The 23,075-nt window shown below is 45.6% G+C and overlaps 1 protein-coding gene across 1 annotated transcript in view; it reads right to left on the bottom strand.

Moving 5' to 3' along the window:
- Nucleotides 1–421: 421 nt before the first annotated feature.
- The window catches only part of CTNNA1 (catenin alpha 1), a 120,663-nt gene continuing 98,009 nt past the window's right edge, over nt 422–23,075 (bottom strand). Inside the window, exons 11-18 of the mRNA XM_083871997.1 lie at nt 21,874–22,030; nt 16,363–16,563; nt 14,542–14,693; nt 11,848–11,958; nt 10,203–10,384; nt 9,363–9,468; nt 4,049–4,183; nt 422–1,543 (exon numbers count right to left, since the gene is read on the bottom strand). Of these exons, the coding sequence (XP_083728123.1) occupies nt 1,256–1,543; nt 4,049–4,183; nt 9,363–9,468; nt 10,203–10,384; nt 11,848–11,958; nt 14,542–14,693; nt 16,363–16,563; nt 21,874–22,030 (1,332 nt within the window). The 3' untranslated portion in view covers nt 422–1,255. The remainder of the gene's footprint in view (nt 1,544–4,048; nt 4,184–9,362; nt 9,469–10,202; nt 10,385–11,847; nt 11,959–14,541; nt 14,694–16,362; nt 16,564–21,873; nt 22,031–23,075) is intronic.

Raw genomic sequence — 23,075 nt, 5'->3', positions numbered from 1 at the left:
AATACAGTAAATTATGAGCTGATTGAGATAAATAAAATTATAACATTTCAGTGCCAAGGCTCAGCTCTAAAATGGAGCTGCACTTTAGACATTGACTCCAGCCCAGGCTTTTCCAGCTCCACAGGAACAGGCACTGCTTCCCTGCACCCGACTCGACTGGGACGTGTGAAACACACTGAAATTCATAAAATTTAAATAAGACAGCGAAATTATACCTTGTAGCTATAGTTATCACAAATAATGTACAGTCTAAATTGCAGCCTGAGCAAACATGATTTCCTGGGTGCCTCTGGAAGCCCAAGGCGGGATGCAGAGCAATTATGAGGAATGAGCACAAAGCTGATTTGCATCTGAATGGCAAGGGGGGGGGCGAGGGGGGGGCTGGGCCCTCTCCATTCACAGCACCACAATGCACCAGCTGGAAAAGCAACTTTATTAGTGTCCCGCAGCAAAATACATTAGTAATTTGTAACCAGGCATTACAATTCCCGTCCGTGTCGCACAGGAGCGATCGGCCGCCCACACCGGGGGAGGTTTCCCGGCCCCGGGAGCTCCCCCGGCAGCGCAGCCCCTCTGCAGGGATCCGTGCCAGGAGCACAAAGGAATCGCCCAGAGGGCTCCGGGGCAGCCCGGGAAAGCAGAGCACAGCCCCAGGGCACCGCCGAGCCCAGCTCCAAACACCATCCTCAGCAAAGCCCAGCCCAGGCACGGGTGTAGCGCTTTTCCAGCTGTTTTCCAGTTGTGCTCACACAGCCGGTGCCTGCTGCAATTTCAAACTCTGAGCTTGCTCCCTCTCCACCCCTACAGCAGATACACTATCACATACAATAATTTCATTACTCTTTTTTGAGTAAAAAAATCTGTTTTTTCTCTCTTGATCATCATGATAAACTGAGTCTCTGAGTAGCATGATCCTGTATTAGTGTTAACCATTAGTGTTACTGTAAAATCCTCTTTGGTTATAGAATATTTCATTTAAAGCAAGATTATAAAAAACAGTTTCCAGCTAGAAATCCACCCCTGTAATCTATAAGCCATCTAAATTACCACACTTCTGCAGGCTGAAGATATACTGATAGGACTTAGAAATCTGAGTATCTCCCCATGTAATCTAAACAAAGTTATCAAAATTATATTAAGTAAATACATTTGGAGGAATAGTAAATTTTTGAAAAATCCTCAGGGTATTAAAAGTAGAGTTCTGGAAGTAGCAATAGTGGGCTAGAGAAAAACACCCCCAAGCCAGAGCTCTCCTCTAGATACTCTCCATGGCCTTGAACTCGCTTAGGGCCTGCACGGGGTTCACGTGCTTCTTCTGGGATGCCCTCTTGATTTTTGTCTGGGTCTCATCCTGTTTCTCCCTCTTGACCAGCGGCTTCTTCTCCGGAGCCTTCATCTTCCAGGAGACAGCTGGGAGGTTGAGGGAGGCCATGCCCTGGGACTTCTGGTACTTGGTGGATGCCACATAGGAGGCCTTGACTGTCTGCACCACAGCGTTCATCAGGTTCTTGGCTGCCTGGATCAGGGACATGGCACTGTCCACCTGCCAAGGACACAGAGTTACACACCATGGAAACCCAAACACAGCATCCACTGAGAACACTGCAGGCCTGGGGGGTAAAAACCACTGAAAACTGATTGATTTATGTTTTTCCTTTGAAACCTGCTCCCAGTTTGAGGCAGGATTTTTCTCTGGACGCTTAGTGGTTACAAACCTGACCTGTGCCACCAACACAAAAGGAGGGTTTGCCCCCCTGTCTGCACTTTCCATATTAATGACAATGGGAACGATTTGTATTCTGCCCTTTGCTTTTGTGACTAAGCTTTAACAGTTGCTTATTCTATAATGAAATTAATAAAGTTGTAGTAATATCTTAATCACCAATAATAAATATTCAAATTGCCCTAGAATACTAAATTGGATTGGGAAGGAACACAACTGCATCACCAGCCAGGCCTGGACCTCTTTCCCAGCTGGTTCTTGAATTATAAGAGCTTTGAAACAAGGAAAAGTATGAATTTGTCAAAGCTGTAGGGCACAGAGGGGACAAAGAGCTGAGGCCAGGGCTGGGTGGAAGACTGGGAGGAGCACTGTAGTGACCTCAGCTGGGACCCCCCTCTCCAAGGGCCAGTGTCCTGCTCTGGGTGGGATCCCTGGCTTGTCAAGGCTAAATGGGCTGGGACAGGGGTTTGATCTGGGGCAGGGCTTGGTTCTGGTAGCTTTTCTGGGGCACTGCCCCTCCCTTCTACCCCACTGTACCCCAGGTACCACCGTGGCACTCAGATCCTCTGGAAACCCCTGTGCTCTGCCCTTCTCCTCATGAGCCAGGAAACCCACTACCCTGGAGTGTTTCCATGAATCCTCCTCGCAGGAGGAATCATTAAACACCAGGAGAGCAGGGAGGTGCTTTTCTGAATGAACTGTCAGACTCTGAAGGTTCCAGCTCTGCCCACCTGGGCTGTTGCTCTGCTCTCTCAGCACTCTGGTGCATGGGCAGAGTGTTAATACTGAATTTTCCTTTCAGGCCAGTGATGCCTCTGGACTGGCTGACGTCTTCATCTGATTATCCCATGGAGCTTAACATTGCTGCTAGCAACTCTCAGCCCCAGTGGACAGGCTCAAGGAGAAGAGATAAAACCAGGAGATCAGACTAGAGATGCCAGGCTGTTCTATCACTGATTTATGGCAGAGGGGATGTAACTCCTGGAGACACTGAGTAGCTGCAGTGAAGCCCTGGAGTATGTATTGCTGCATAGTAACACATCTCCTGCTTTGACAGCACCATGCCTTCAGCCTCCCAGCTACCAGGACATGAACAGCAGCACATCCACCACAGCCCCTGGAGCTGCTCTAGGGGCTGAAAAGGGAGCAGGAAAGGGGCTGGAAAAGGCAGCAGAGGGGGCTGGCAGCAGCAGGAGGGGCAGCAGAGCCCTGTCACCCCCAGATGATGGGCTCAGCTCGTGCAGGGATATCTATTGCTGCTGTTGCTGCTCACCCAAAGCTCTCCCTGTTTTTTTGGGGGGGAAAATCTAAGTCTTAAGTGCTACTAAGTTTAAGCAACTGAAATATCAAACAGGGTTTTACTGGAAAATATCAGTGGCACAGGATGCCCAGAGAAACTGTGGCTGACCCTGGATCCCTAGAAGTATCCAAGGCTAGGCTGGACAGGGCTTGGAGCAGCCTGGGACAGTAAAAGGTGCCCCTGCCCATGGCAGGGATGGGACTGGACGAGTTTTAAGGTCCCTTCCAACCCAAACTGTTCCATGATTCTGTGGTATCAAAATGAAAGAATGTGGGAAGTTTTTTTCATTTGCTGATCAGGATTCAGGGAGCAGTTCTTGACTATCAGCCAATTCTGTCCCTTCTTCCAACCTCCTTCCTGAATCCTGACACAGCTGGGCAAAAGCAGCAGGGACCAAATGTGCCTGTGCAGGGCAAGGAAGAGTATACCAGAAGAAATGAAGAATTAAGCTCCACCTCGCTCCCCCCAAATATCTGTCATTCAGAATCCTCTTAAGAGGAAGCTTTTCATGAACTACAGTGAAAAAAACTATTTGCAAACTAATGGCTGGAATAAAGAAGTAAGCTGGCCTGGGGCAGCTTCCAGCTGTCAGAAACCAGAGCAGCCACTAAAAATCCCTGCACTCTTCAGGGCACAGCCATCCTGAAATATTAACATCTCTGGAGCATTGCAGGACCCCAGCATGTTCCAAGGCTGTGCAGAGACATGGGGCAGGTTTAGCTGTGCTGATAAAGTGATTTAACCTCACTAAGAGTGAAAAGCAGTTTGGAAAAGAGATTACACCAGAGGTGAAGTGAATCTGTCTACAAACACTGTTGAGTAAGGAAATGTGTAGTGTGTGTTTTCACAGCAAGCATTCCTCCCCAGAACAATGAGCCAGCAACACAAACTCTGCATCCATTAAACCTCTGCTTGCTCCAGCACCTCCAGTCTATATTCTGTGGTGTTTAACACAAAAGCTCAGCTTGGAATCACTGTTGCCTGTGGGAGCAGAGCTGCCTGAGGCAGATGTGTGCCATACGTACCCCGGAGACGACGAGCTCCCCACCCAGGTTCTGCACCTCGGCCTTCACCTTGCTGCAGATGTTGAGCTGGTGGCAGTAGAGCGCGATGCGCTGCAGGTAGGCCAGCAGGTCCTGCTTGCACGCCGAGTCCGGGCACTGCGGGAACACAGGGCACATCAATCCTGCAGAACCACAGCTGGGGCAGCAGACAGACAGACAGACTAGCACCTCCCCCTGGAGCAGAGGACGGACCGGGAAAGTGCTGCCCTCCCTGCACGGTGCTGGCCTTTGAGGCAGCTAAGCAGCACGAGAGGCATCTAAAAGCCAGGAGTCAGGAGCAGCACTGGACAGGGTCCTTCCAGCTGCCCTTCAGCAGCCCTCCCAAGAAGGAGGAAGAGGAAGAGAAGGAGGACTATTTACTCTCCCCAGAGCAGGTCTGTTAGCTGTAAAAGGTCCTTCCTGTACTGCACAGGACACAGTAGAAATGGTCTGAGATCCAAGATCTCAAGATGCAACTAGCAGGTTTTACCAATTCCACCCTCGATCCTCAATCTTAACTATTCCAAGCTCAAAAATTATAAACCCGACACCGACTCAATTATGCGCAGCAAACAGGGATTTTCCTGACTTCTCCCATTTTGTAGCAGTGGGGAAAGCAGGTTCCTCACCAGGCACAAAACGACATTTTTAAGGTGCTTGCTGCAGCACTCATCTGTAAGAGAAAGGGAACTTTTTCAGCTCTGCACAAAAGGCTCTGCAGGAGTCCTTCTGTGCAGTTTGGGCAGGTGGAATTTTCTGGGACAGAACCAAAGAATGAGCCATGGATGAGCCAGGCTCAGGCTGGATTTCCAGACTAGAGGGGAGCCCAGCTGAGGAGCAGCCACAGTCCAGAGCAGGCTCTGTAAGGCAAAAAGGCTGGGGGAAGGGTTTTGCTCCCATGCCAGCCCTGCAGCCCCCTTTTAGGAGCAGCAGCAATGGGGTGCCAGCAGCAGGTCCCTCATGGGCCACCTCAGCCCCCAAGGCACCCAACATGTTCATACACACAACACATACAGCTTCACATCCATGTGATTTACATCCCATTGTGTCCCACCCCATGTTGCTTAAGCCCTGCTCTGAACCCCAGAGAAGCATCACTTCTTGTACCTCACAGAGAACTCATGCTCTTGGTTCCATGGAAATGGCCACTCATCATCTCATCTTCCCACCAAGCATCCACAGGCCTCCTGGACAATCAGATTCCCACTGATCCTTATTTTCTGCTCTAAGGCAGGCTGCACTGTGCCCAGCATTACTTCAGCTGTAGCAGTGGAATTCACCTGGCATTACTCAGGCACACCCTGCAGGGATCTCCAGCCTTCCAGACAGCTGCACCCCATGCAGAGTGATTTAGGAGCTCTTTTCCACACACCCCTGTTCACAGCAAAATCCTATTTCACCTAAGACCCTGATCCTGAGCAATGGACCATCTGATGAAAATTCATAATGGACATGGCATGACTGGAAGGTTAATCTTCAATGTGGCACCACTTCATTACTTAAAGCTTCATTCCATTGAGGGTTGTTGCACTGGCCATGCAGCCTCTCCTCTCCTTTGAGGGCAAGGTAAAAAATCTCCTCTTCGCTGTGAGCAGGCTTTGAGCCCTGACTGTCCTTGCAGACCTTCTCTCCTTAGCTATGAGATGGAAGAATAAACTCTTTTCTTTGTATAAAAGAGAAGCAGATTGTGGTGCACATAGAGATGTGCAAACAGGGTCCCATTCACATGGAGCATTTCCTTTCCAACAGCACCTGGTCTGCCAGAACAGGCATTTCCCTGTGCAGTGAAGGTGAGTGCAGCTAACACATACATTTTGTTTTTTCCAGGGCCAGAAGAAGTGGCTTTTTAAAGGAAAGGTGGTCTCTCTGCCGAGCACAGGTAATGCAGGAGCTGCAGTGATGTGCACACAGAGCTCACACATACAAAGGGGCACTGCAGTGGGAGACCTGCATGGCTTTATGGGCATCTGACCCCAACAAGTAACATAAAACCGCCTTCTTACTCCCAAGGAAAATGATGGAACACCCAAAGTAATTGCAACTCTCAACCTGGGCACATGGCTTCCATCAGTGCAGTGAAGCCTTGCCTAACAAAGCAGCAAAGCTTGCAGGTTAATTTTTTAAGCTAATCAATATTAGTCAGCAGTACAAGATGTTTTAGAGCAAGGCCACAAATAGCCCTGGCCAAAGAGCTAATGAAAAGCTCAAATTACCATTTTGGAAACTGCTCTCCATCTCCCAAAGAGCTCATCTAACATAGCTAGTGAGCAGCACAGCAGCAGAGGGGCTCCAGGGCTGACAAATGTCCAGTACAGCAGGTCAGGGGGATGGCTCAACAATTCCAGCTACTCTGTGCAGCTGTGGAACCATTCAAGGAAAGAGGCAGGAGGCTGCTACATCATCACCAACAGCTGAGGAAGGCAGCAAAACCTTTGTGGAATAGGAATCATCACTGGGTTGTGTGCATCAACATGGTGTGAGATGGAAACCTACATCGTGTCCTGTGTGTGCTATTTCTGCAGGCAGGTTTGAGGACTCAGCTCAAAGACAGATGAGGTTTAAATGGACATGTAACACAAGATTAAAAGGAGCATCAACAAAAGGCACTGCAGGTGCCTGCAGGAGCCTTGTCCTTTCCTAGGCAGGAGCACTTGGATAAAAATCAAAAAAACCCAAAAGGTAACAATTTCAACATTGATCAAGAATGATTACCTTACTGGATTAACCCACAACCACAACTCCCATCTGCAGAGCTGCCGTGGGAGGATTCCTACAGCACAGCCCAGCAGGGAGTGCAGAGCAGATGGAAATGAACATGTGGAGACAACTCCACCTTCCCAAACCCCCTGAGCTGAGCTGCTGCCACAGACTCAGGGAAGGTCACTGGCAAAAGCTCAGCTGGCTGCTCCAGGTCAAATCCAGGATCCATCCTAGACATAGCAAACACCCCCCACTTTCAGTTCCTACTGCCCCAGCTGAGCCTGCAGAGAAGTAGAATCACCCTTTTCTCTCTTTCTGCAGAGAAAAGGGGCAGGAGAAGACAGCAGAGCCCTGGTGGTGTGTGCTGATGGACACAGCCCATCCTCAGAGGCTGCAGGGGAGAGCCAGCAACCTCAGAGCTTCTTCCTCCCACTGCTTCTCCCTTTGGGCACGGGCCCTGATGCACCAGGAATTCCCAATAAATGCCCCTCAGCCCCGGGTGCCAGCTGGGCCCAGCAGGAGCTGCCAGCAGCTGTTTTGGGGAGGTTCCCTGGCAGGACAGGCACTGACCACGTGTGCCACCAGCTGCCACCAGCACAGCCACCAGCCTGTGCCTAGGGTCCCCACCCCAGCCCCCACAGCCAGGGACCAGTATTCCCAGCAAGAGGCTGCTGGAGCCTTTTACTGGGAAGTGGGGCAACCCCTACCCTCACCCCCAGCTGCTTCTCACTAGATGATCAGAACTGATGTAACTTTGGCCTCCCACTGCTATGAAAGGAAAAAAAGGAACAGAAATTTCCTTTGGCTTTGTAGGTGTTTGAACATAGGAAAAATAAAATAGAGAGAACCCTTGTCTTGCTGCAAATCATTGTCACCGGTGTTGTGCTCATAACTGCTTCATATTCCCCTGTTCCCAGCAAGCGGCAGCTGCTTGGAGTGAGGGATGGAAACCTTGGGGAGAATCTGCAGCTGATGGCAGAACTCTTCCCAACAGACACAGAATTCCTGGGATAGCAGCTCTTGGAGTTTCAGAGGGATGTGCTGCATAAGGGCCTGACAGCAGAGCTGGGGGCTTCTGACACACTGACATGAGGGGTCACAGCTCTGGTGCCACCCAGCACAACCCACAGGACACAATGTCTCTGTGTGCTCCCAGCCAGGAGCAGGGACAGCAGAATCAGTGCTCAGAGCTGTTCCTGCTCTGTAGCTGTCACACTGCTCCACATGAACACGTTTCTAAAGAGTATGGAAGCATAGCTAATGAAATATGCAGGCTCAAAGTATTAGCAGAGTATGGAGTCAGGAAAAAGCTATATTCTTGTCAAAATGACTAACTGTACAGTGCTGCTCATATTTATCTTCAAACGTGCTTAATCTGTTACATTTTTAAGGACTTTACTGCTACTAAAAGTAGTTTTCTTTTATATTTTGAAATGGCTTGGTACAGAAAACCATATACCAACTTTTCATAAAACTTGTGAATTGAAAAAAAAAAAAAAAAAAGCAGCAGCATTGTAAACCTTCAGCTCAAGCTCCCCTGAGACCTTGAACACAAACTGCTCCTTGCTTCATTTACCTACATCAGCAGCACACCTGGTTCTTGCAGAAACAAGGCTGTCAAAGTGCTATAGCAAGGAGAGCCATTTGAAACAACACTTCTCAAATTTACCTCCCAACTGAACATTTCTCACTGCATCATTAATAAAGGAGGGTGTAGACAAGCACCTCTGAATGCAACATTAAGAGAGAGTCCTGCACTGCAATGATTTACTTTCAAAGTGACACTGGTTCAGTTAAAACTTTGCAGTACAGATGTCCATCCTGAAAAGGCCTGGAAGACAAGTGACAAGTGGAACAAAGTTTAGTCCATGATCTCAGACTTAACCTCCCTGCATTTCAGAGTCTCTCTTGAAGGTGAAATATTATTACTAATGTTGATGTTTCCCTGCTATTTGGGTGTGGACTGAGACCAAAGGTGCTCTTGCTTGGCCTAGTTTCTAAGTGGCTCAGGACAGGCATTGCATAAATAAATCCCTGAGCTGGCCATGCTCGTTCAATCCTGTAAGAATTCCCTCCAAACACTGGGACAGCACAGCCACGCTTGGGTCACTGCAGGCCTTGCTCCAATCTTCATCAGCTCTGACTGGACAGTGAAAAAACCACTAGAGAGCTTTGACACCCTCCCCACTCAGTCTGTGGGGCATCTGAAAATTGTTCATCTCACAAAGCTGCCTCCAAAGCAGTATTAAAGGTTGTGCAATACCACTGTGCAGGTGCTGTCCCTGCAGTCTGTGCTTTGGGAAGCACCAGGAGTACTCTGGGTGTGATGTGAGCCCTGCTCAGCACTGGGACTGCCCTGGCTCTACGTGACCTGAAGCAGGGCTGGCACAAAATGCCAGGTGCCTGATTCCAGCCAAGGAGCTGCTCTGTCACTGCTCAGGGAGGCAGGAAAAAACACAATTTTCTAGCAGCGGATCTGGAAAATCAGTTAAAACACCCCAAAACCAAACACATTTTCATCTGTTCATCATGCCTACAGTACTAAATGATCTGTTCTTGCTCCTTGGTGCTGGAGGTTCATGGAACTGTGACTTACATGGTCAGCAATGGTCCGGCCCAGCTTGTCCATCCTTGACCCAGCCTCTGCGATCTTCTTGGCTGCACTAATCACATCTGATGTGTTCTTCAGTGGACCTTTGCCCCTGCAAAACAGAGCAGAGGCTCCCTCCTAGCACCAGAAAACCACAGCAGTGAATTCTGTGTCCCTTTTCTCATTCTGTTCCACACAGTGCTGGCAGTGACTCCTCACCCAAAGGGCAGGAGCAGCCATTACAGCATCTTCATTTTCAAGAGTTACCCCCTTTCAGCTCCTCCTCACATTTAGCTTAAATCTAGGAATAAAAACATCTTAAATTTTACTGCTTTGAGCAACTTAATGATCATAAGAGATAACATTTTAGAAGACAGATTTGCAATTTTTATGGAATGGAACATGAAGTTTAAAAAATAGCATTATATAAAGTCTGGTAAATTAATTTCAAAAGGGATCAAAAATCCCTCTCTTTCCTCTGCAAATAACTGTACTAGGAACTATTTCTGCAGTATGGCAATATTGAGAAGCCCATAGAATTGAATGCTCTAAAGAACTGAGCAAATACATATATATATTTTTTTTTCCTGGGGACAAGAATCACCCTTAAGAAAGAAAGAAAGACAGACAGGCAATAACTGCTGTATATCTGTAGATCAATTTAAACAGTTATTACCACCCAGCCACTGCACAAGAATGCATCTCCCCAGTTAATATGCAGCTGGAACAGGGCACCATTTAAAGGAAATTATAAGAAGTGAGACTCCTAGGAGAACTTGCACCGTGTCTCATTGAAAGCCCAGCAGCCCCGGCAGCTCAGAGTGAAAACATATTAAAAAGCCCCACCTGGTGAAGTCTGTCATTTCCATCATAATCATACACATCTGTTTAGCCAGGACAATGATGTCATTGCCACTGTCGTCCCATTTTGACACTTCAGCATCCAATTTACTCTTTTCCTCCTGGAAGCTGGCGACCTGCTCAGCAATCTTGGCTTTCTGCTCTTGAGGGAGCTGAGCCATGATAGCCTGGAAGAGAAGAGTTTTCTCACATGGCCTCCTGCTGCCTTGTACAGGCTTTTTGGAACATTTCACTAATAACCAATTTCACTCATGTAGATGGGGGATAAAACTTTAATAGCAATCCTCTACCTAGAGGCTTTACAGAGCCATTTGCTTCCATTTTGAATCAAAGTTTATACTCTTTTTTTAAGAAAAAGTGCCCAGAAAGACAAGTTGACACTTAAAATATGGGTCTTTGTATGATAAAGCTGTAAGACTCCAAACAAATTTGCCACATACTACCATCCCTCAAAGTAAAACTGTATGAAGGAGGACTTGCTTTTTATAGAAAATTTCAATGTTTTAAAATTAAGTTCTACTTGGGTATTGAGGATAATAAGAAACATTACCAGTCTCTTCCCCGCAAAAAGCGAGCTGTACTCTTTTGAAACATGTCTGCTGAGGAAAGAGTAAGTGAAAATAAAGAGTATGTGCTTACTCCCAAATAAAATCTCTCAGACTGGGTTTACAGCCTGTGTAAGACTCCATGGCCTTTCCTTCATAAATACTGGGAGCACAGATGCCTCCAGGAGCAGGCAAAAAGGAGCTTTTGGTACTAAAAATCCTCTGGCAGCAGCTGTGCTAAGAGGTAAATGAGCAATGTCTGCATTTAAATAGAAGGGGACGAGGGTCCAGGCACAGAAAGTGCTTGTGTAAGGGAGGGGAGCATAAAAATACTCCCAGTTAGTGTAATTCCCAAGCCAACATGGCAGAAGTTTGATAAATAAGGTCTGGCTACTTCTTGCCTCTCAGAAAGAGCCTCCACAAAAAATCTGCCATGGCACTTTCCCAAGAGTGTAAATTGTTATTGATCCAGAGGAGCCATGTCAAATAAAAGCAATAGGTAAAGCCTGGTGTTCCTTCTATGCGCTGATTTTAGGGTTTCACCTCTTAATGATTATATATTGCCTATCAATGCTTTCATTTTTGGGTCACAGGAAATGCAGTTAGTTGAAATTATTTAATTTCTGAGTTCCTTTCAATGTTGTCTTGATAAATGCTCAGCGACCAAGTACACACCAGCACGTGTGTGAGGAGACATTTTGTGAAGATTTTTTGCTCATAGAGTTAGTGTTTGTCTGTTAAAAATAACATTAATCCAATTGAGTGATCTGCCCTGTACCTCCCTGCAGAAGCTCAACTGACTGCAATGTCTGTGATATCAAAATGTGACGTACTTTCTTGGTACAAAAAAGGATTTTGATCTTTCAGAATACCCAAAATAAAACACATACATTTCTCATATCCATGAGACCAATTGCATTTCACTCAACCTCCTTTTCAGAAGAATGCTAGAAACAAAGAATGCCAGTTTTCTGATCCAGCATTTTTATCACTACGCCCCCAAATTTAACCTGGGTTTTCAAAGCAAGCTGAAGTGTTTCTTGAAGGCAGGTCACACTTTTATAATGCTCAGGTTTGTGCCTTACCCTTGCACTCTGTCCAGCAATGAGCTGATCATCCTCCGTCTGGATACTGGTTCTGCTTCGGACATCGAAATCCTCGGTCTCAAAATCAGAATCATCCAGCTCTTCAGGAGTCTGAGGAAAAAGCATTCAGGAGAGTCAAACTACAGATTTCACGGCTCTGAAAATCAACAAGAATATTGTTTTTCAAGAAAAGAGAATGGAAATCAGTGGAGGTAAAAATTATTCCATGTTTTCAACAAAAAGGTAAATACAGGGGACTGTATCCAGCTCTGAACACGTGTGATTTTATGTGCTTGACTGCTCCTGTTAAACACCATAGGGATTCCCAGAATCACACAGCAGTAACTAAACAGCTGAGATTTGTCAGGACATTAATGCACTCACCATCTGAAAGAGAAAAAAGTTCTTGCAAAACGAACAGTGCTTTTGCAACTTGATTAAATGTAAAAGCTTCACTTGAGATTCTGAAGCTGGAATTACACACAGCTCTAAGGGCTGGTTCAGAAGCACAGACAGTGTCTTCAGCACAATTATGAATCAAAGCATTGACTAAATTAACAACAGATAAAATATCTCAAAATTTATCCTCATCCCTCAGGAAAAGCTGAAAAATTTCAGCTAGTAAGGGCCAGCTTTTATGCTGTAGGCTAAACACATCTGACCTAGTTCCTGCTTGCCTAGAATTTATTTTTGCTACTGCCAGTCTGTAGCTGGCAAACTTTTTATAAAACCTATCAAGTTTAAATAGCATGTTTGTCAAAATATTACATCTTTGCTAAAGTGGCACTTCACGACAATTCTCCAGAGCTGGGTCAACAAAGAACTTCACTGATAAATGCAATCAATTGTGATTAACAGATAAGATGCAAATAAAGTCCCTGTTCTTTAGATTTTTTTTCCTATGATTTGAATTTCACAGACTGGTCTTCCACTACAGAAGTTTTGTGATACAGTGAAACTAGAGACGGACATGCAAAATAATTGACAAAAAGGAAAGGTGAGTAGGGTGACAATCAAGGCTTTGGGTATTCCAGCCTCCTATCCAGGCCCTGGAGTACTGGGTATATCCACAAAATCGGCAGAGGGGACACACACTAAGAAGTAGCTCAGTGTATCAATATTTAAAAAGAAGGAAAAAACATGAAGAAAACAGTTCTGCTGTACATGATTCTGTCTCTGACTCTCTTCTGCCCATCCCTCCCAAAGCCCAGGGACACACGAAGTGTAACTCTGCCTTTCAAGTGCCACCAAGGGCAGAAACTCCTCTGGGGTGATGAGCCTGGGCAGCAGAGAGGGGGGAATAAATACAGATATAGTGAGATGGTAGTTTTGAGAATACCCTGCATAAACACAAAAATGAGGTGCTGCAATGGCTTTTCCTGCTGCTCCCTGTAAAGAGCAAGAGCCCCTGGACAAAGCTGAAGTAAATGAGCCTCTGTGAGCAGGGTTAAACCAAGCCCTGGAGAACCCTGGAATCCCCATCTGGATGTCTCTTTTATCCCAAAATAAACTCTCTGGACGACAAGTGCTAATATTTTAACTACTTTCTAGGTGGCTGCTGTGTGGCCTGGGACAAACGTCAGCGTTCCTGGCACTGCCAGCCCGGGTAATTGCTGCCCACTGGGACTGGCAGCCGAGCTCCCTGTCCTGAATCACAAGGGCTTCAGCAGGGGGGCAATCACAGCCGTTTGTCTGCATAGCAGGCAGGCATTGACATCTTCATCTACCACTGGCTGTCTATAAATCCTGAGCTCGTATGAAAAAAATTCCATGGGGAGCACAGATGTTGTCAGCTTTTCTCCTGGTTTCTCATCTGATCTTTTGCTTTAAGCAGCAAACATGGAAGATGCCATTGCAATGGTTACTGTAATCACATATTTTCTGGGGCTGTACATTCTTGATTTACTGACCACTAGGCTGCATCTGTCATGGTCACCACTCTGAAAGACCAGGGCAGTTTCTCAGAGTCAAAGGAATCTAAGGAAAAAGAAAAATGGAATAACCCCCCTGTATTTGTCTTTGCTATGTCTGGCTCCTGTCCATTTTTGCCCCAGTAAGATCGAAGAAATATCTCCACGGATCAGCTTCAACCACAACTTCCTTTTCTGCATCCCTTCAACCAACTGCGCCCTTCTGTGTCTGGCCTACGAGAAATTAGGGCTTCCAAGTCACACCCATTGCAAGCACACAGGAGTCAAGGTCTGTGTGAGCTGCCCCTGTTTACCCAGGTTAGCCAATTAACTAATTACACGCTCTAGGAATTACAGACCAAACTCATCTCAGCTTCCTTTTGACTAACATCAATTCTCAAAATTTACTTAATGAAGAGCCATTAGGTTTTATTTCTGAGCTCTCAAACCATCAACAAGCATCTACAGTTCTGAATTAATTTGCTGTTGTTAACTGAAAGGTCACTGATTTTAGCACATTAACGAGCCAGGCATTACCATGAGATTACAAAAGATGAGTGAAGGATATTTAGCATCACAACGCGGGCCATCATCGATGCTCAGATCTGGTTAATGAATCTGAATCCAAACTTACTGCTCAAGTGCTCCACAGTGATTAGCATATTTTAGGACTCCTAATGTTAATAGGAGCTAAGTGAAAATCTTCTCCTGTCTGCTCTCCATTATCCTGATGGCTGTCAGTTCAACAAAGGCAGGGAAAGCTGTTGGGGGAAGTTGTGCTCACCCGGATCATCAGCACGGCTTTCCTGATGTCCCGGATGCCGTCGTACACCAGCCGGGAGGCGTCGATGAACTCGTTCTCATCCATGGGCTGGGCAGGGTCGGAGCTCAGCGCTTCCACTGCAGCTTCCACTTGCTCCGTGAAGCGCGGCATGACTGAACACAGAGCCCAAAGTCAGTCAGTCCCACCCCGAGCTACTCTCTTCTTCCCACTCCTGCCTTGCTCTTAACTACCCTGGAACCCGTGCAGTCCTTCCATTAAGATCACAACATTTGGTACAGGACGTGACATTTTAATCCAGCTCTTTTTCTGCTTACGCTGCTGCTGTTTGGTGTTTTCCCCCTGGAGAGTGAAAAGTTTCTAACACCCTTCTAATGGACAAGGAGAAAACACGTGGGGAAGCCCCTAGAAACTATGGTGAGGCACTGAAGACTGTAGTCAAAATAGATAGTGCTGAGATAATGTAGCTAGGACTTCCCTTTTGCTAACAGAAGCCAGACTGAAGGAACTGATAAGGAACTGATAATTCATGAGAACTGTCAAACTAGAGCTTCTGCATCCTGAATAATCAATAGGCCCTATGAACACAATACAATCATAAATCAAACAGTCCTGGGAAAAACAGGATTTAGCTGTCACGAACACTAAAGGTTAAAAAGTCAGAGCTGAGGAAGACAATCTTACTTCATCATTTTGGGACCCCACCCCATTAAAAAGACCACCGACCCATTTCAAAGAACAAACTACGCATGCTTAATGGCTTTTTGCGCTAATTACCATACGAAGCGGGGAATGGGAGGTATCAGAGCTATGAATATGCATTTGTAGTTTGTGTATTCAATACTCCTGTACATAAAAGACCCTGTGATGATCTGTAAATTGCGCGTGTGTTTCTGGGAGCGATCCCGCACGCTGCCCGGCGTCGTAATAAACATACACTTTCTAACTTTAAACTGTTACAGAGAGTCTTTGTCCGTCATAGTTGGATATTGGTATTAGATCAATGTCCATAGTTTTTTTAATAAATCAATGGGATAAAATACTAATCGTTTGTTTGCTCCCTGCAGATGTACATAATTTTTTTTTTTTGAAAAAAAAAGTCATGCTACCATCAGGAAGCTCAAGTTTAAGAAGCACTGGAAGGGGGCAGATTGCACTGCTGCATTTCAGTGACTCAGAGTGCCCCGGGAAGAACATGCCAGAACCAGTTAAGAGTCTGCTGTTTCTTCAGTGCTACCCTTTGATTCTTCATCAAAGTAATTAAAGCAAAACCAACAACGAATGGCTGGCGCTGAAGCAACCAGAATCACCCCTTACCCTTATGGATGTCAGCAGTAGTTCAGAGGGAACACCCTGATTTGTTGTTTTTGTGTGGGGCACTACAACCTAAAATGCTCTTTCAGCAGTTGTAAAGATGCTTCATTTACCCTAATTATTACCCTAAATTCATTCTGCTGGAGGAATGTGATCTTCCTTCTGGACCCTGAACAGCTGCAGAGCTTGGTGCAATACTCCAAGATGAGCACAGCACAACTTTCAAGCCTTCACTCACGTCTGGGACTCATTCCAGTTGTTTTTGCTTCCCACAGCCCAGTCCATGACAGCAAGCACAGTCAGAGACACCCTGGGCACCGCTGAGCTTTGAGCCAGTCAACACAGCAAAATCACACTTCTCACTTTGCAACAGCTTTGCGAACAACTCCCACTAATTTGCATTACAGCAAATTGAGTCTTTAACAGATTTCACAGATACACCAGCACCCAGCTGCCCACAAGCTCTCAAGCAACAGCAATTCAGGGCTCCTGGGAATAAGTGACCCTTACCTGTGTTGGACAGTAACTTGGTTGCTTCCAGCACCTTCTCAGTGTACACTCCAGGTTCGTAGTTGTCCATCTCCGAGGTGACCACGTGAATGACGCGAGCGGCACGGCCCCGGATCGCGCCGGCCGTGCGGTCTAAGCCATCCACATCTTTCTCCTGGAGAGCGATGACGCATTTGTTTACATCTTCTAAAATGTGATTCTCTGGTGGTAGAAGAAGGAGGATTTAGTTGGTAATGTCTTTTCTGTCGAAGTCATCAGGATGGCAATTACTCCGGGTGGGACCTGCTCTATGGAAGTCCATGGAGATGCTGTTAAGCATCAATGTGGAGGTCACTACAACGGCAAAGGGCTGCCCTTACACAAGAGGTGTCAAAAAGCCATCAGTCCATCCACCAACTGGCTTCCACACGTTCTGCCCCTGTTTGTACTCGATTTTACCAACAGGAAAGCTGAATTCTCCCCTGGTTTCTTTCCATATTGCCCTGGACTGCACCAGCCCTTACTTCAAATACCTGCAAACCACTCCCCACGTGCCAGTACACTGATGGGCACCTCCCCAGCACCACACCTACTCCCCTCAACACTTCCACAGACACTTGGTGTGTTTCCAGCTTCCTCCAGAGTTTTCCTACAGCCACACACATTCCATCAGAGCACATTACACTGTCAGTCGCCCATTCCCATCTGAGACACATAATGTATGCAGTGAATAATGTGGAAAGCATTCCAGTCGCACAGCACTCACTGCCTGTTCAGAAAACAAACTAAAAAATAAAGCCAAGACCTCTGTTTGCAATTAGCTTTTTAAAATATACATTTTCTGGTTTTGAAAAGAGATATTTTTCCCATTCATCAAGTCCAAGAAGCCCAAAATGGGTGATGCCTAAAGAAACTGGGATCTTTATTTGGGGAAACCTACCCTAAAGATCTCCCAAACTGTTATTAGAGACTTCCAAACTCTGTTAGAGAACTCTTTAATGTACCAGGACTAATACTTTGGTATTATTGTCCAACATCAGCATTTGGGCTGCTTGGTAAGAAACTAACTTGGAAACATTTCTGCTCAGTCCCTTAAAATAGTTTCCAGTGTTAATTACCATTGACTTAATCATTCTACACTGCCAACCCATGCAAGTGGCTTTTATTCCCTCTGCAGGTAGTAAAAGAGCAATTTTGCAAGTTTGTAGAGACAAGAAGCTCATAGTGTTGGCTGGGAGAGAATTTGGAGGAACTGCTTGAAAGGATTTCTGCGGGAAGTTATGCCTGATTTCCATAAAATTAACAGAGCCAGGTGCAATATTGCGAGACTTCTGTAAGTAACCTGGGCAAAAATTACACTTGTGAAATCCCTCTGAAGCAAGTCAGTCTGAGCAGGTTCAGCTGAGGGCAGACTGTGGCCCTGAGAGAAGGAAGAGTGGGTTCATTAGTGATTTGACAAGTCAGTGAGCAGGCACAGGAGCCACAGCAAGCACAGAGGGGATTTAAAGAAGAGACAGCCCTGGGAGCTGCAAGAGCCCAAAGAAAAAGCTTCGGCGCCAGGCCAAAACACAGACTGTTTATTGCTTCAATTCCTAAATGAATAAATTAAGCCACAGACCATTTAAAAGCCTCTTTGGATTATCTGAACTTTAATAAAAGGCATGGACAAAATCAAGACAGATATTTAAATGTCTGCTGATCATTTAATGCCTTTTGCAGATGTGAAGTGGCCAGAAAGTCCCTTCTAGAGGGAAATAAACCAAAGGGCCCAGGGAAGTGCAGGACTGTCAGGTCTACCTGCTCTGGTGATATTCTCCAGCTGGATGATAACAGGTAAGATCTGACTTGTATTTACAAGAACTCAGATTGTGCTGAGTTGTTGTAAATACACCCAGTGCTCCCCATCCTACTGGCACGTGGAGCATGGGTTCCCCACTAGCACCTGCGAGGATGGGAGAAGGCTGTCCCACATCCAACCCCGCCCCGTCCTCGTGCTGAGTAGGAGAAACTTCCCACAGCAACAGAACACAGCACAAGCAACAGCACATGGATCTTGTCCTTCCAAAATAGCTACAGGGAAAATGGTGTGGTTGGGCAACAAGGTAAAAGCAAAGGTATTTTTTCCACAGAAATGATTTTTAGACCAAACAAGGAAATATATTAAACTGTGAAAAGCTACAGAATAAAAAGTCACCCACAACTGTCAATCCTCAATCCACGCCCACCAAACACCTTCCACCTCCACCCACCTCCACATTAAAGGGATTAAGCAATGCTTTTCCAAGCAACCCCAGCAGCCTGTGAGGGAGTCTGGGGGCTACAAGAGATCAAAATCAAAGAGTGACAGTCGGGAATGAAGCCATGGATCCATAAATACATCTGTGCTTCTCTGCTGCACCTCCTGTGGAAGGCCTCAGAACCATTTCCAGGCTGAACCTCTGCTGCCAAGGGGCACTGCAGGAGCCAGGTCAGGCAGCACATGGAGCAAACACTGGGGAGTTCACACACTGGTAAATAGTGTTCATCCTGGCAATGTTCACTGGGAGGCTCTTCAGAAAAAATAGTTCCACTAAGATGGGCAATCTGTGGCATAAACCTCTGTCAATAGCAGAGGAACAGAAGGCAGCAAATGGAATGGTTTTTTAAGACAGTTTCAAAGGAGATTCAGGTAATTTCAGAACATTGAATCTGACAATTACATGGTGCTATCAGCAACTGCTCTGAAGAACAGAGATAGTAGGCACACCAACAAACCCAGAGTGCTTTGGGAAGGCACCAATAAGAGGGATAAGAATTACAGAAGGTACAGGAGAGCTTTGAAATGAGGAATAATGAAACAGGCAAAGACTGTACAGTCAGGGAAGTGATGACTGACAAAGCACATGGCAGAACTCTGTGCATTTGCAAAAAGCATGAAGAGAGAGAGAAGAGGGAAAAAACCTCTTCACCATCTTTAGTACAAGTAGGGGCATCAAATCAAGCAAACAGGTGACAGTACAAAACAAGGAGGTTCTTCACACGGAGCACACTTCAGCTGTGAATTTTGCACAGGATGATGGTGTTGCCAGCAGCTTATAATGGTAGAAAGAACAACTAACACCAGCTTAAATGAGAAAAATGTGTCAAGGACTGTTCAGGAGATAGCACCTCTGATGCTGGAGCTCCCTGAGCTGCACATCACTCATGACTGGAAACACACAGACATCTCTAGGCTACAGGGCTCCTGCGCCATCAATCTCCCATCCTGACAGTGAGCCTCCCCCAGACCCTGCCCTAACTCAACAGGGCCCTTCTGCTGCTCTATCTATGAAAATGCTGCCACCTGCAAGGTCACCTGCAGCACTGTGCACTGAAGAATCCTTCTTCTGTGCAGTTACCTAAACACAGCATCCCTTTCATCAAGCCTTTACCTGTGGATAATTGATACAATTCTGTAGCATGAGCTGAAAGGTGAAGCCTTCACTTCAGCACACCACACAGTAGGGATGTAGGATGGCTTACACACATATTTATATATGCAGGCACTCATGCACTCACAAGAGCTCCTTTAAATTCTGCTTACATCCCAGTTAGTAACTGATACAAACATCCTAATAACCCCAAACAGCACTTGGTATAAATCATACCCACCACGACTTCATCCAAAGAGAAGTTCAGACTTCTAGCAGATCAATTGGAGTTGTGGCATTTATATGGAAAACATTTATCAAAGTTCAAACAAATAATATTTTAAAGAGCATTTATTGCTTTAATATTTTTCTACCAGCTCTTCGATAACACACACATATAAATAATTACTGAATGCACTTGAATGTCTGGAATTGTCTCAAACTACCTTTCCTTGGTTCAATTTTGGGTAGTGAGCACTCGAGGTGAACCCTCCTGAGTCAACCTGCCACCACACCAGGGAAGAAACCTCTGCTAACTGCCAATCTCCTCAGAGTATAATTGCAATAGATTTGGTTATTTAACCAAAAAAACCAGTTCTGTTTTAACCTGCATCCCTGCAGAAAATGGGGTGTCACATTTTCACCCACAACTCACTTGAGTCTTGTGGTGCTAAACCTGGACTACAATGGAAGGAAAGTGATTTTACTGAGTGATGCAACTTCCTGCTTGTGGTGACTTCAGTCTTAAAAAGCAGCTTGAAGCTGTTGAGAGCAGCTCAGCACTGGGCCCACAGCATGAGCTGAGGAGCAGAGCTTCCTCAGCAGAGCTCCCATTCCCCCAGTGCCCTGCAGGAAGATAGAACCCTCAGGCCAGTAGCTGCCCCCAGTAGGGGCACAGCTGCCAGGGAGATGCCCTTTGGCAGCTCCACACAGGCTGTGTTTGCACGGACTCACAGCTTTTCCTTCTCAAATCTTTGTACACTTGTGGGCAAGCTCCAAGTACACTTGTAGGCAAGCTCTGTCTTCAGCACATGATTCTCTCTGAACAGATTTCCCCAAAACAGGCTCCTCCCAGCTATGCAATTCCAGCTGCTGCTGCTCCAGTGAGCACCTACGGATACAATGAGCTCAGATACTGAGCTGCCCAGGAAGTTTATGCTCACTCATTGCAAAGAGGAATTTTATTGAGAACCCAGGGAACCATAATACCACATATGTGACAATGCAAGTGACTCATCACAGGAACACTACTTGGATTTTTGTTTGGTTTTACTTTTCTTAATCATAAAAAAAATACAGTCTCTTAATTCAGGACCTTAATTTTTCATCTACATTTTCTAATTATGTTCACCTGGTACTTCTGACTCCCACATCTTCCTGTGAAATCCCTCTTTACAACTGGAGGTTTTAGGTCACCTGAGATGCCCAAACCTGCCTGCACCACAGAAATTAGAATCCCAGCCTGCAGTGGTGATTTGTGAATACTACTGCAGTCACAATTCACATAGTTCTATCTCCATTTCCTCTGACTAGAGCACAATTAAAGGATGTGGAAATAAAAGTGCCCCATTACTTTTAGGTCACAGCAGCTGATAGTGGGTCTTTATCGAGATGCTGATAAAATGGATTATCTTGGCAAGCACTTTGCCAAATGTAATTATTAATCTATTATAATGATCCAATCTCTTTTAAAAACTCTTAAAACTTTACTAAAGCTGATATTGTATGAACAGTTTTATTTTAATTAATTTGTACAACCACGGTTTGATATTCAGTTTTGTTTACATGGCAGAGTCTAAAGTGACCTGAGGGATCATTTTTTCTGCTAGTTTCTACCTCGGACATAAACATGTTCCATTTCCCCCCGAGTTACTGGTGAGGCTTGTCTACGACAGCTAAATGGTAATTCATCCTTAGTTCAGGCAGCAATTCCAAATTTTGGGACATAAAGTGTCTTCTCCTTGAGATGACATCTCCTGCTGCACCTTCACACCTCGCTGGGCACAAGGTGATCCCAGGTGAGGTGTGACAACACCATCCCTTCCAAAAGCCTCACAGGCTCCAGAACATGTGTCTAAACCACCCCTTGCCAGGACGAAGCTCTTAGGAGGCTGATTATTTCTCAGCCTGGAGGCCTGATTACCTGACACAGCCAGAAAGTCATCGATGGAAGTGATGTCATCCACAGCATCCGTCAGCACACGGACTTGCCTCTCCCACTGCTCCTTGAACAGATCCATGTTTTCTTGAGCCAGTTTGCTTTGGGGTTTAGCAGCTAGAGCCAGTGCAGCATTGATGACCTGTAAAACACCTCTGGATTTTTAAAACGTATCCCAATGAAACAATTACTTCCTGTGTGTTTATCCAATGAACTCAGCAGCAGACAAAGCAAGTTTAGTAAGTTTGGAGGAACTAGATGTTTAAACACAGAAGTGTTTAATTTTGTTGCTTTCACATCCAACTCATACCTGCTTCCATGTTTATTATGGATAGTTTTTAGAAGCAAAATCACTTGGCAAGTTTTCACAAGACCTGGTTCCACCTGCCTTTAGCAGCTCGTGGTAACAAGGTGTTGCTTTCCCAGCGCAGGCTGTGTTGTTAAGTATTTTAGACAGGATGACATTTAGTACACTCAAGGCTGCATTTGCTACTTGCCAAAACCTCACTAAAAAGGTCACAAAAGGATTAATCTTATACAGGCTGAGTAGAAACAATATGCCAATACAAAATTAAAGATAAATTTTGATTTATCACTTTTCCTTGAAGCTTTACTCTGGATTTTGCCAGTAATTGTAATGACTTTGGATTTCTGCTGTGGCTGTGAACAAGCCAGATTAGCCAGGGAACGAGAGATGCTCTTTCTGAATACCCTCTCCTAATTGTCTTCAAACCTCAAGACCAGAATTTACACCAGATCCTAGTTTTTCTTAGCAGAACAAATGCTACAGATGCTGCTGGGTCACAAAGCTTACGCTGTGTCCACTAATTGGTCATTTAAATGACCACAAAAGCCTCTTTGAATGTGGGGAGAAACCAATCTCAACAGCCTGATCCTGCTCTTACTGCGACAGAATGACCTGGAAACGTGCCAGATGTGAGGAACCATCCAGTCAGGCTGTGACAATTCCAGCCCTGTTCCCAAGCACCTGAGAGTCAGAGCTAATTAACTTACAAATTCAAGGTGTAATTTTTCTTCTCTACTTTAGGGCTGTATTAATTTCACAAACTTGTTGACCAAAACATGCAAGCACCAGATGTTCCTGCTTTTCCAAAATCTACTTTCTCTACCTTCTTCATTTACAAGTGTCACAAAGCATTAAAAAAAATATATAACTCACTAAACAT

The sequence above is a fragment of the Zosterops lateralis genome, assembly GCF_965231275.1.
Source record: "Zosterops lateralis genome assembly, chromosome: 14".
NCBI classification, from domain to species: domain Eukaryota; kingdom Metazoa; phylum Chordata; class Aves; order Passeriformes; family Zosteropidae; genus Zosterops; species Zosterops lateralis.
This window is presented reverse-complemented; position numbering and strand designations above follow the sequence as displayed.